A 13,879-nucleotide genomic window follows, 5' to 3' on the forward strand; every position below is an offset into this window, starting at 1 on the left:
GCAGCAGCAGCATGAGGGCCATGCCAACTTTGAGGAACCCACCGACTTTTGACTGGGGGATGTCACTTGGGATAAAGTGGATGACCGAGTGAACCTCATTGGGGATGAAGTGGATGACCGAGTGAACCGATCAATCACGGCTGCTGGGTTGCTGGTTGCGACACAACTGCTAGCTGACACCGGAAGCTCAGACCTCTCGCTGTGACTCCGGCTGCCACACACCCCTACTCTGCTGCAACTTCTGCCTGAGCTTGATGAATTTAGGCCTCTGCCACTCCTCTGTGCATGTCCTGGCACTACTCTGCCTGACATACTTATTGCATATATGAGGGCAGTAAAATATGCTTTACTATGCTTAAAACAGTATTTGTCTAGAACAGCAGCAGGTGTGTACTATTGGCTGTCCATTCACAGTATCTAAGTATCAGTATCTAAAAACTCTGTATTTTTGTAAAACACCAGCCGGTGATTACTTTTGTCTGTCCTTTCACAGTATGTAGGCCCTTGACAGATTAACAGGCACAAAATTGCACAGTACTTAGATGTTCGCATGCGGTATGCACTGATGAGGGCAGAAAAATGCGCTACAGTACCCTTAAAAAAACATATTTTTGTAAAACACCAGCAGTACACAATAGTGCTGCAGCCAAAAAAAAGTTGTGTACTAAACACAAAATTGCACTCTGTCACAGACTATTAGGAATGGACTGCTGTGTATTATACCATCTACAGACTATGTTAACCAGCAGATGATTTTTTGTGGAACAAAGACACTGTCCCTCATATACTAAGAGTGGAGTGTCGGTTTGTGTTTTTGCAAGTCCTTTACTCCTTTTTTTTATGATGCTATTTACTAATCTGTCGCCCAATTTCCCTGTCTTTCTGTTGCAGGTTTTTTTTCTGTCCACAAAATGTATTCTGTGCGACAGAAAAAAGTCTCTGCAAATTCTGACAACATTAGTGCTTGTACTACTACCCCATCATGGAACAGGGTCTGTTCCATGTTGGGGGTAGTAGTAGAGGGGCTGAGGGATTGATCGCACCGGGTCTCACTTCTGAGACCCGATCCGATCAGATGTTATTAAGCAGGGGAGCGGGCGGCATGTTCCGATCCCCTGCAATGTACAGTAAACTTTAATTTTTAAATTCCCCACCGAGGAGCCAATCAGGGATCCTGGCAGGGTTTTAATATAGAAGCGCTGTGGTGGGCAAAGATGTATAGAATCGCTGGGGGGGGGGTATATAACTGGCAACTCCAGCGTTTCTATATATCTTTCCCCCTGCTGCGCTATATCAAACTTAGTGCCCGCTGTGCTTGAATAAATGTACTGCCCCCCCAGCGCTATTATATATCTATACTGATCCCCGCTGCGCATATACTGACCCCCGCTGCGCATATTTATATATATACTGCCCCCCCCCTAGTTGCGCATATTAATATTCATATTTTCTCCCTCCCCTGGCTGCCATTGAATGAAAACTCTATTAGCAGCGGAGCGGAAGGCTGCTGCCCACTCACGCTGCTAAGAGTTTGTCATTCATAGCGGGCAGCAGCTGCATATCATGCTGTGGGGGTCAGACATATGGATATATGTCTGGTCTGACCCTCACATCATACACATACAAATGCCGGCTCACCGCTATGAATGACAAGTAAAGCAGTGCAGGGAGGCTCACACTGCTGCTCCTAATAGCTTACTTGTCACTCATAGCGGTGAGCTGGCATTTGTATGTGTATGATGTGAGGGTCAGACGAGACATATATCCATATGTCTGACCCCCACAGCATGATATGCAGCTGCCGCTATGAGTGACTAACTCTAGCAGCGTGAGCGGGCAGCAGCCTTCCGGTCTGCCGCTAATAGAGTTTTCATTAATTGGCAGCCAGGGGAGGGAGAAAATGTGAATATTAATATGCGCAGCTGGGGGGGGGGTCAGTATATTTATAAATATGCGCAGCGGGGGTCAGTATCGATATATAATATTGTTGGGGGGGCAGTATATTTATTCAGGCACTATATAGAAACGCTGGAGGAACCAGATATATACCCCCCCCCCCCCCTAGCGATTCTATACATCTTTGCCCACCACAGTGCTTCTATATTAAACCCTGCCAGGAGCCCTGATTGGCTCCTTGGTGGGGAATTTAAAAATTAAAGTTTACTGTACATTGCAGGGGATCGGAACATGCCGCCCGTTCCCCTGCTTAATAACATCTAATCGGGTCTCAGAAGTGAGACCCGGTGCGATCAATCCCTTAGCCCATCTACTACTACCCCCAACATGGAACAGACCCTGTTCCATGCTAGGGGTAGCAGGATTCACTCCGTTTTGAGGAATTTACCGACAGCTCTGAGCTGTCGGTTTTCTGGGAAGCAAAACTCACAGGTTTTCCTGTGAGCTTTCTTCACACTCGGAGAGTTTTTTCTCTTTTTGTTGGGAACACGCCCCTTTTGTCGGGAAAACGCCCCTTTAGTTGTTTTTTTCACTCTGAGTGATTTTGATTTTGTCGGGTTGTGCGCCAGATTCTGGCGCAAATTCTGGCGCAAATTCTGGCGCAGACAGAATTCTGGCACAAAACCGACAAAAAGTGTCGAGATCCTGTTAGTAAATGAGGGCCACTGAATTGTGCTGAAAAATTATTCTTGCCTCCTCTGCTAAGGTTTATGAAATTGAAGCAGCTTGTTGAAATGTATGAGGCAACACACAGCTATGTGCCCCTCTCTGTAATACTATGCCGAAGAAAGTGACCAGGAGGTTAATGCCTGCAGCTGCAGTAAAAATCCTTTTTAGTGAAAAAAACAATGATCTCCGTCCACGGGAACGCTGATGTGACTATGAGGATGTTAAACGCTGCTGGAATGCACTTTTCTCTGCTGTAACACACACACACAGGCTCTGTGTCCTATGATCCTTCTGCAGTGTATTGTAATGAAGTGAGGAGCCCAAATTACGGCTGCCGATTATATAGGGCTGTGACATCACAGGGGTGACTGGCTGCTGATAGGCTGCATCCTGCATGTGATTTAGGATCATCCCGCCTACTTGATCTGCCATTTTAGGTGTCCTGGAGCCTGCACAGCAGTAAATAGAATCGCAGCAGTAAATAGAATCGCGGCGATACTTCCATTCATTGTGAATCGAATGTTTCCTAAAATTCGTAACAAATTCAGGTTCGTCAGCTTTGATTCGCTCATCTCTAATAATAATCCTTATTGTCATAAAATCTGCCTAAGCCTCCCCATACAAAATACCATCTGCCAGAGGCTTTAAAGGGGGTACCCTGCCAATATACATTTTATCCCCTATCCACAGGGGATATCCAAAGGATAAGATGTCTGATCTGATCTCCAGGCCGGCACTGCAGCATTCAGAACATGGAGGCTTGGGCTTCCTTGTTTATAATGTCACGCCACACCCGGTGCATTCATGTCTATGGGAGGGGGGTGACGGCTGTGTTCTTCCTTTTTCCCCATGAAATAAATTTAGCTACAATTACTCAGGTGGTTTTGTTTTGTCAAACAGCTAGGTCTGAGAAACATTGACCTTCATGAGCATGCATCTTTTACCCACTGTAACCATATCAATCAGGATTGGCTATATTGAGGTATTTATGAATTGGAGCACTATACTATGTGGGCTTGGGGCTGCTAAACTTTCAGCATTATCAGTGCTTTGGAGCTGATATCTATATTCAAAAGTTTTTTTGTTTTTTTTTAAACCAACCATTCCTGCCTCTTTACACACACAAGTATGTAGTTAGTTATTCATGAACAAGCTGGGCACCTTTTTTCCAAATGGGGTGCACATTACACACTGGTAATTTTCACAGAAGAACTATATTGACCTTAGCTTATAAGCCAAATTTTTTATTGCATATTATTTGTACTGTAGGAGAGATTGACTATTTTTAGGGAAAACTCAAAACTGTTTGTTCTGGTCTCTCCTCTGCTTGAAATCCCTAGAGTAACCGTGAACGGTGTTATAGAGTGATGTGTATTTAACTTTTTATTGATGTTTTCCTGCTCCCTTTCATATCACTGTATAGCCCTACTAAATAACTAAAAAGAAACAAAAAAAAAAAAACTTTGATCACTATTTGTTTCATTGATGTAAACACCTGGGACAACTTTTTAAAACTTCACTTTTCAACGTCTGTGTCATGCATCACAATAGATAACTCTAAACTGAACAGAGAAAAAACAATTGGACAGACTATGTTTTTAACTCCGATATAAACATAAATACAGAAGATAAACTTGCAGTAGAAAGCCTGATGGATAATGTAGTTTTCTAGCATTTACTTGAAATATTGTTGGGCTGCCTGAAAAATAGCTAAACGCTTTCTAGGCTACACAGAAACATCACCAAACTTAGAAATTGATTATAAAATATTTTGAGAAAAGAGAGCACTCAGCATACTTTGTGGATGCAAGGAAAGTATAGCTGAAATATGACAATTTAATGCCAAATACCAATGCAGTCTGCTTTATGCTTACATGGGTGATTTATAAAGTGTATAAAACTGACTGGACTAAAAAATAAAATTAAATAATAAAAATATATATCTGTTTGTGTATATATATATATATATATATATATATATATATATATATATATGTATGTATATGTATTGTATGAATTAGCACTTTGATTATAGACATTTTACAAAGAATAAGTAAACATGTAAATTCTTTATTATAAATTATTCATGTAACCATTGAATTACGAGTTTTAAACAGATATTGACCTATTTCTGATGCCCCTTCAGCAATGCCCCAGAATCATGTCCCCATACAAAGGGGAGGAAGTGCATGAAAGTGTATTAGTAAGTATAATCGTTTGACATTGTAGTAAAAATAAGCAGGTTTTTTTTGTGATTAAATAACCCCTTTAAATTGCCTAACAATACTAACATATTTTGGGAAAAACACTTTATTTTTGTCTCAATACTGCATGTTAACTACAAAACAAGTTACTGAACAAAGACATAGAAAACTATACAAGTATTGTAGTATTTCACCAGAACTTTTTGTGGTCTTTAAAATGGGCACTGTCAGATCCAAACCCTTTTTTATGTGTATACTGATGAAAATTATGGTTGTTTAAAATTGTTTGAATTGTTACTGCATGCGCTCCGGCCACACATGTCGACCGTGAGCGCATTATCCCTACTCCCAGCGGGGCCGGGATGCGCATCGCGGGACGCGCCCGTATGCGAATCCCGGCCCGTCACTCCCCCTGTACTTCTGCCCCTTTCGCTCTTCTGTCTCGGCCCCATCGCGTGCGCCCCCATTTCCTAGGGCACTTGCATGCGACAGAGCTCTGAGATTTAAAGGGCCAGTATGCCCTTAATTACTGTATGCACCTGACACTAACTGATAAAGTACCTGCACCTCCCACACTTCCCTGCCATTTACCTTCAGTGCCATTTACAAGAGAGAAAGCGTCCCCTTAGCCTGTTTGCCATTTCCGTGTTTTCAGACCTTCCTGCCTGTTTTTTGACTATGAACCTTTGCCGCCTGCCTTGACCTTCTGCTACGTTTGACTACGCTACAGCCTCATCCTTCTGTACCTCGCCTTGCCCAGTTACCTGTGTGGTCGAGCCATGTCGGGGGTAGCGACCTGGGTGTCGCCTGCCGCAGCAAGCCCATCCTGCCTTGCGGCGGGCTCTGGTGAAAACCAGCGGCACCTTAGACTCCGCTCCCCGATACGGTCCGAGTCATCAGCCACACAGGTGGAAGATCCACTTCCAGCTCCGTGACAGCCTCCACCCAGGTGCGTGACATGAATATTTGATAAAGAAAACGGCACCTTTAAATCCCACCACTAGGGATCCCCATACCTACTGGGACACTAACCAGTCCTGCAGCAGCATCAGCTTGTCCATGAGTCATGGACAAGAGATGACTCATGGATAAGGCTGCATGAGCAGACACACCAATCATCTCCCACCACCACAAGGGAAGGACACGACCCCTTCCCCTGATAAGATTTCTTACACTGTGAGCTAATGAAAAGAGGTATTTTTATAATAAATATAGGTGAAAGAAGTACATGATGTATATGACCGTTAGATGTTCATGGTCAGGATTAGGTACTGAGTAACATATTATTATTTTTTGAGGGGATCTGACAGGTAAACTTTAAATGGAGACTAGCTTGGCAGACATAATACTAAATATAGTTTAAACTTATTTCCTCTTTCCACCTTTAGAGCAGTGGTCTTCAAACTGTGGCCCTCCAGTTGCTGCAAAACTACAATTCTTATCATGCCCAGACAGATAAGAAAAGTCTTGTCCACCCATTGTTTAATGTATTAAAATAAGCAGGATGCTTAAGTCCTAGGGCCAAAGACGCAAGTGACAGGTGACATGTGCTGATTGGCTGAGCGAGCCGTCTCGTGCGCTCATTTCCAAGGGTAGGGTCCAGTTGCACTGAGGATGGGTAAGTAGCAGAGCCCTATACAAGAGATTGCAGGGGGTCCCATTAATCACACTCCCTGCAATCAGGCATGTATCCCATATTCTGTGGATTGGCGATGCGTTTCAGCTTCTCAGAGCACCCCTTTAACCCTTAGTGGTGATGACAAGGTAATTTTAGTGCTCTCCCTGTTGTTAATGAGCTCCCTCCATGGTCCATAGCTATTTCTCATTTACTTAATTTCAGGGGGTGGGACTGGACCAGAGCTGAACTGTTTGCCAGTAGCATACACATAGTTACTTTCTCCCTTCCTGTAGCTGGTGTGTAGAGGGAAAAGGCATTATTGATACACTGGGTTTTTGCAAGGTGCTATGTGCACAGACATGAAAGAAACAACAGGATGGCAAGAAAAGTATTATGCTAAGCACTGAACAGCAGGACACAGTGCTGGGCCATCATATTTTGAAGGTGCTATGTTAGCAGAAATTAAAGAAACAGCAGTGAAAAACCAAGGAAAGGGTTACACTAAGCATGGATGCTGCTGAAATGAGAGAGAAGCTTTGATTTACCTTTAATGGACAGTGCAGATCCTTTGGACACTCACAGGTACATTGTCTCTCTCCCTCTCTCTCTCTCCCGTCTCTCTCTCTCCTCTCTCTTCTCTCTAGCACAGAACATATGCTAATCCCTCCCCACATTTCCTGTAATCTTCCATATTAAGCCTTTTTTACATTTTGAATCTAACAACAGGTTGTGAATAGCAGATCACAAGGAAAGGAGACACCTAATAGCCAAGACTTTTGAGTATTTTTTTGGTAAATGAAGTGATTTATAAACATGTTAGGAATCACATTGACTATCACATAAGGGAAGTTGTCACGATTCGGCTGACTGGAGGTGGATCCTCTGTGCCAGAGAGGGATTGGCGTGGACCGTGTTGGTGGACCGGTTTTAAGTTGCTACTGGTTTTCACCAGAGCCCGCCGCAAAGCGGGATGGTCTTGCAGCGGCGGTAGCAACCAGGTTGTATCCACCGGCAACGGCACAACCTCTCTGACTGCTGAGATAAGCGCGGTACAAGGGAGTAGACAAGAGCAAGGTCGGACGTAGCAGAAGGTCAGGGCAGGCAGCAAGGATCGTAGTCAGGGGCAACGGCAGGAGGTCTGGAACACAGGCTAGGAACACACAAGGAAACGCTTTCACTGGCACAATGGCAACAAGATCCGGCAAGGGAGTGCAGGGGAAGTGAGGTATAAGTAGGGAAGTGCACAGGTGAAGGTACTGATTAAAACCTCATGCGCCAATCAGTGGCGCACCGGCCCTTTAAATCGCGAAGACCCAGCGTGCGCGCCCTAAGGAGCGGGTCCGCGCGCGCCGGGACAGCACAGACGGGGAACGGGTCTGGTAAGCGAGTCGGGATGCGCATCGCGAGCGGGCGCGTCCCGCATCGCGAATCGCATCCCGGCTGGGAACATTATCTCGCAGCGCACCCGGTCGGCAGGTCTGACCGGGGCGCTGCGAATAGGAGAACGCTGTGAGCGCTCCGGGGAGGAGCGGGGACCCGGAGCGCTCTGCGTAACAGAAGTTACCATTTGGGTTACCATCATAACCAAAGCACCATCCATGCTTATCCTTTAGAATCCAAAATGAAAAACCGTAAGTAAAGAATAAACCTTATTTTTGCATTGCCAGGGGTTAAACACTTCTGGATCTTTTCCCACCATGATCACACAGGTTCATGGCATTTTAGATGACATAGTCTGATACATATACTGTAACTGTAATCCATCTTGCACTTATGTGTGTCCATCACCATGACCCAGACAGATTATTATCCCCTGGAATGATACAAGTACTTACTGAATCACTGCAGGAATTGAAACAGAAAGAATACTGGAAAACTGTGAAACTTTTCATTTTCTAAAGTATAACCTTTTGTTGAAATTGTAATACTCATTTCAGAAAGCTCTGTTCTCATGTATTATAGGTTACAATACAGAAATAGTTTCAGGTTACCCATTTTTTAATTCCAAAACAACATGTAACAATCTCTGGTCAAAGAACAGTTTGGTTGCCTCCTCATGCTATTTAGATATTGTTGATCAGTTCTAAATAAACCTTAAACGATTTTTTAGGTCCCTGAGTAAATCAATAGTCATATGTGGAAGATTTGTTGCAGAAATATCTGTGACTGAAAATCCCTTATATCTGAATGGAGTTTCTGGAATGGATGGATTTCTGAAAGCCTTTTTCAAATGACTAGGGTATTCGCTAAAACTCTGCAACACATTTGCCTTCTGTAAACACACATTAACAATGAGGAACATCTATATAGTATGTATAGGTCAGACATTCAGCACCTAGGACAGTTCTGACAATAATAAACTAGTTTTGATGTCTGAATTATATAATATGTACAGTATAAACTATATATTTATATGCAGAAAAGAGTTAAAGATTATTAAACTGTCTGGTATTATGAAACACCAATTTTATTACAAATAATAACAGTGTTTCCTTTTGACCTATTTATAGCCCGTCAAAAAGAAAGCAGAGGAAAATAAGTTATTTCTCCTGAAATTTGAAAAATTTCCATTATGCTTTTTTCTATAGAAATGTCAAGAAAACAGCTTGTCTGTTATGCACATTAAGGTACATCCAACATCTTGTTCATCCCGTAAGGTTCAGACCTTCTTTCACCATTCACGAAGATCTATGAGAGAAGACTAGAGAGAGCAGACAAGGACAGATTAATAGGATAGGAAGTGAAATGAATCAAATGAGAAGGATGAATGAACTGGACAGTGATACATCAAAGATAACATTAAGGTATAGATAAGAAATGATAGTACCAGAGGCTGAGGCACAAACAGAGAACAAGCCCAGCTAATCCAAAGGAAAGCCTTGGTCAGTTTAGTTTAACCTAGATAAATAATCTTTTCCTTTATTATTATTGATTCGGCTCCAATTCACTGCTCAGTGAAGAGATAGATCGGTGAACTGATAGAAAGATAGATAGATATATAGATAGATAGTGAGAGTTATTTAGGACAATATGTGTATGGTAACATAGCTTCGATTAAAAAAAGAACAAAAGCCAACAGATTTCAAAGGAATTCTATAGGATCATATCTACTCCAGTGTGTTAAGCCCATAGTGCCTTGTTTCTATGTTTAGATCAGCTGTAGACTAGAGTCGTGATTGTGTAGACGCATATCACGTGTTTGTCGGCTGATCGCTGGGATTGTGCAGCACTAGATATCAAAGTTGATCAGCTATACATCTCCTTATATAAAATGGGCATCCGGGGATGTGCAGCCAACAATGATTTAAAGAGTACCTGTCATCGAACCATATTTTCTAAACTAACTCAGATTATATTCCCTAACTACTCCTAACACCCCTCCTACCCTTAAATGTTTTTCCAAGCTCTAAAAATCTCTGTTTCATACCTTTCCCCTTTGCTCACATTGTGTGAGCTCCCGGCAGGAGAAAGTGAGCGTTCCCAAGCAGGCGCGGCTGCTGAAGCCTGCGAGAGCTGGGCCTCACCATGCCCCACACGCACTTCCTGAGTTTGGTCTCCTCCCAGGCTGGGAGGACACCAAACTAACTGTTTGACTTAAAGCAGGGAATAGAACAGAGCCACCTAGTGGCCATTTTTTTCAATCACATTAAAAACATATAAATGTTGAGAATTTTAACAGCAAGTAAATAGCAGTGAGTCTTATAATTACATAAGGAACAATATATTAAAAGTTTAGTTTGGTGACAGGTACTCTTTAAAGGGGTACTCTGGTGGAAAACTTTTTTTTTTTTTAATCAACTGATGCCAGAATGTTAAACTGATTTGTTTATTACTTCTATTAAAAAAATCTTAATCCTTCCAGTACTTATCAGATGCTGTATACTACAGAGGAAGTTCTTTTCTTTTTGCCTTTCTTTTCTGTCATGACCACAGTGCTCTCTGCTGACACCTCTGTCCATTTCAGGAACTGTCCAGAGTAGGATAGGTTTGCTATGGGGATTTTCTCTGCTCTGGATAGTTCCTGACATGGACAGAGGTATCAGCAGAGAGCACTGTGGTCAGATAAAAGAAATGCAAAAAGAAAAGAACTTCCTCTAGAGCATACAGCAGTTGATAAATACTGGACGGATTAAGATTTTTAAATGGAAGTAATTTACAAATTTGTTTAACTTTCTAGCACTAGTTGATAAAATAATAATAAAAATAATAATAATAATGGTTTCCACCGGACTTCCCCTTTAACATTTAACCAACATACTGCTACAAAGAACAATCTGTCTGAGGGCAGAAACTGTCTGATTTTGTCCCCCTGAAGGGATAGGAGGGAGGTGGCAGGGGTGCTACCCCTCCTATCCCTACTTTTGGTTGGTCAGATGTGACCGACCAATAGCAGATCGGGGGCGGAGGGGTTAAAGTTCGGTTCCCCCGTTCTGCCCACCCACGGTAATCCGGGCAGAATGGGTGAACTGTCCTGTGACCAGCAGCGGCAGCGGAGGTCCCTTACCTGAGATCGGAAGGGGTGGGCGGCGATGACATGCGGCTCCCTGGTACAGACTACGGAAGCCGGTGAGTAGTTGCCTAGTAACATCTGGAGGGCTACAGTTTGGAGACCACTTTACAGTGGTCTCTAAACTGTAGCCCTCCAGAAGTGGCAAAACTACAACTCCCAGCATGCCCAGACAGCCGTTTGGGCATGCTAGGATTTGTAGTTTTGCAAGATTTAGAGGAGTACAGTTTGGAGATCACTGTGCAGTGGTCTCTAAACTGTGGCCCTCTAGATCTTGCAAAACTACAACTCCCAGTATGCCCACACAGCAGTTTGCGGTCTGGGCATGCTGGGATTTGTAGTTTTGCAACATCTGGAGGGCCACAGTTTGGAGATCACTGTACGGTGGTTTCTAAACCGTGGACCACTAAATCTTGCAAAACTATAACTCCCAGCATGCACGAACAGCAAAAGGCTGTCTCACCATGCTGGGAGTTGTAGTTGCGTACATCCAGCTGTTGTAGAACTACATCTCCCAGCATGCCCTTTGGCGATCAGTACATGCTGGGAGCTGTAGTTTTGCGAAAGCTGGAGGCACACTGGTTGGAAAATACTGAGTCAGGTAACAGAACTTAACTGAAGGTTTTCCAACTAGTGTGCCTACAGCTGTTGCAAAAGTACAACTCCCAGCATGCATGGTCTGTCAGTGCATGCTGGAAGTTGTAATTTTACACATCCAAATTTAACGAAAAGTCGTCAAACACCTGTGGGGTGTTAAGGCTCACTGGACCCCTTGTTACGTTCCATGAGGGGTGTAGTTTCCAAAATAATATGCCATGTGTTTTTTTTTTTTTGCTGTTCTGGCACCATAGGGGCTTCCTAAATGTGACATACCCCCCAAAAACATTTCAGAAAAACTCACTCTCCAAAATCCCATTGTTGCTCCTTCCTTTCTGAGCCCTCTAGTGCACCCACAGAGCCCTTGACCTCCACATATGAAATATTTCCTTACTCGAGAGAAATTGAGTTATAATTTTTAGGGTGATTTCTCTCCTTTTACCCCTTGTAAAAATTCAAAAACTGGGTCTACAAGAACATGCGAGTGTAAAAAAATGAAGATTTTGAATTTTCTCCTTCACTTTGCTGCTATTCCTGTGAAACCCCTAAAGGATTAACAAGGCCCATCAAATCCACTTCAAAACTGAACTGGTCCCTGAAAAATTCCGATTTTGAAAATTTTGTGAAAAATTGGAAAATTGTTGCTGAGCTTTGAAGCCCTCTGATGTCTTCCAAAAGTAAAAACATGTAAACTTTATGATGCCAACATAGACATATTGTATATGTGAATCAATATATAATTTATTTAGGATATCCATTTTCCTTATAAGCAGAGAGTTTCAAAGTAAAAAAAAAATGCCAAATTTTCTAATTTTGCATACATGAATTTTTCACCAAGAAATGATGCAAGTATCTACGAAAATTTACCACTAACATAAAGTAGAATATGTCACGAAAAAACTATCTCAAAATCAGAAGGTAAAGTAAGAGCGAGCATACCAAAGCTATTAATGCTTAAAGTGACAGTGGTCAGATTTGCAAAAAAGGGCTGCGTCCTTAAGGTGAAAATGAGCTGCGTCCTAAAGACTAAAGACTGAACTCTTCAAGTTATCAGTTCTGCATTGCTATCAGCTTCTTTAATACATCTTTAAGATGTATTCTAACTTGCTCATGAATGTTCTTGTTATCTTAGCTCTCTATTTTACTTGCAATAGCAGCAGAAATGGTTTGAGTTTTGCTATTTCTTCTGCTTTTGTGTGCAGTAAGGTACAACCATAGTAATTGGAAGACTTTTGAGAACTGTTTGGTCACCAAGGCAACAAGCCTCCAGAAGAAGACAATCCCCCGGTTGTTCACCTTTGCTCTCCTTTTTATAGCATTATGTCTTGAAGAAATGCTGGTTTTAATAATATGCTCTATAGACTTTACATTTGCAATTCGTTATTATAAAATAATGAGCAAAACAAATGCTATATTTGAATTTTGCTTAACAATCTTTCTTTTCTTTTTAATAGGGGCTGATGTCATCAATTTTGATGGTAATACTGTGCTATCCTATCAGTTCAAGGATAGGAAGATGGCAACAGAAAAAGATGTAATCTCACTAAAATTCAAAAGCTCTGCAAGTGAAGGAGTTATCTTTCATGGTGAAGGTCAACAAGGAGACTATATCACCTTGGAATTGAAGAAATCAAAGCTGGTTTTACAATTAAACCTAGGTAATCATTTAATAACACACTGACATGTAACTCTTCTAACTTTTCACTCTTAAATGTTTCATCTATAGTGCTTGTTGTTTGCGGAGCTTATTGTACTCTGTAATTTGGTGAAGCAAAAAATAATAATTTGTGAGGCAAAATTGGAAAAAAAATGTCATTATGCAAATTCTAGGGGGTTGCGTTTCTATGTAGTCCACTTTTCCGCAAAAATTGCACATTATCTTTATTTTGTAAGTCCATACGATTACAACGATACCAAATTTACAGTTATGGCCGTAAATGTTGGCACCCCCAAATTTTTTCTAGGAAATGAAGTATTTCTCACAGAAAAGGATTGCAATAACACATGTTTTGCTATACACATGTTAATTCCCTTTGTGTGTATTGGAACTAAAGGAAAAAAAGCTAATTGGACATAATGTCACACCAAACTCCAAAAACGGCTGGACAAAATTATTGGCATCCTTTTAAAATTGTGGAAAATTAAGGTTGTTTCAAGCATGTGCTGCTCCTTTAAACTCACCTGATGCAAGTAACAGGTGTGGGCTATATTAAAATCTCGCCTGAAAGCAGATAAAAATTAGAGAAGTTCACTTAGGGGGGCATTTACTAATCTTTTACTATGTAGTCTGGTTTTTACCCTGTTTTTTTCTACTTCATTTTTGACTAT

At 41.9% G+C, this 13,879-nt stretch overlaps 1 protein-coding gene across 1 annotated transcript in view; it reads left to right on the top strand.

Annotated features, from left to right (window-relative positions):
* Positions 1-13,879, top strand: part of CNTNAP2 (contactin associated protein 2) — a 1,818,787-nt gene that overhangs the window by 896,672 nt on the left and 908,236 nt on the right. Inside the window, exon 5 of the mRNA XM_056520555.1 lies at positions 13,006-13,209. Coding sequence (XP_056376530.1) covers positions 13,006-13,209 — 204 coding nt within the window. The remainder of the gene's footprint in view (positions 1-13,005; positions 13,210-13,879) is intronic.

This window comes from Hyla sarda, chromosome 5 (genome assembly GCF_029499605.1).
Source record: "Hyla sarda isolate aHylSar1 chromosome 5, aHylSar1.hap1, whole genome shotgun sequence".
Classification (NCBI taxonomy): Eukaryota; Metazoa; Chordata; class Amphibia; order Anura; family Hylidae; genus Hyla; species Hyla sarda.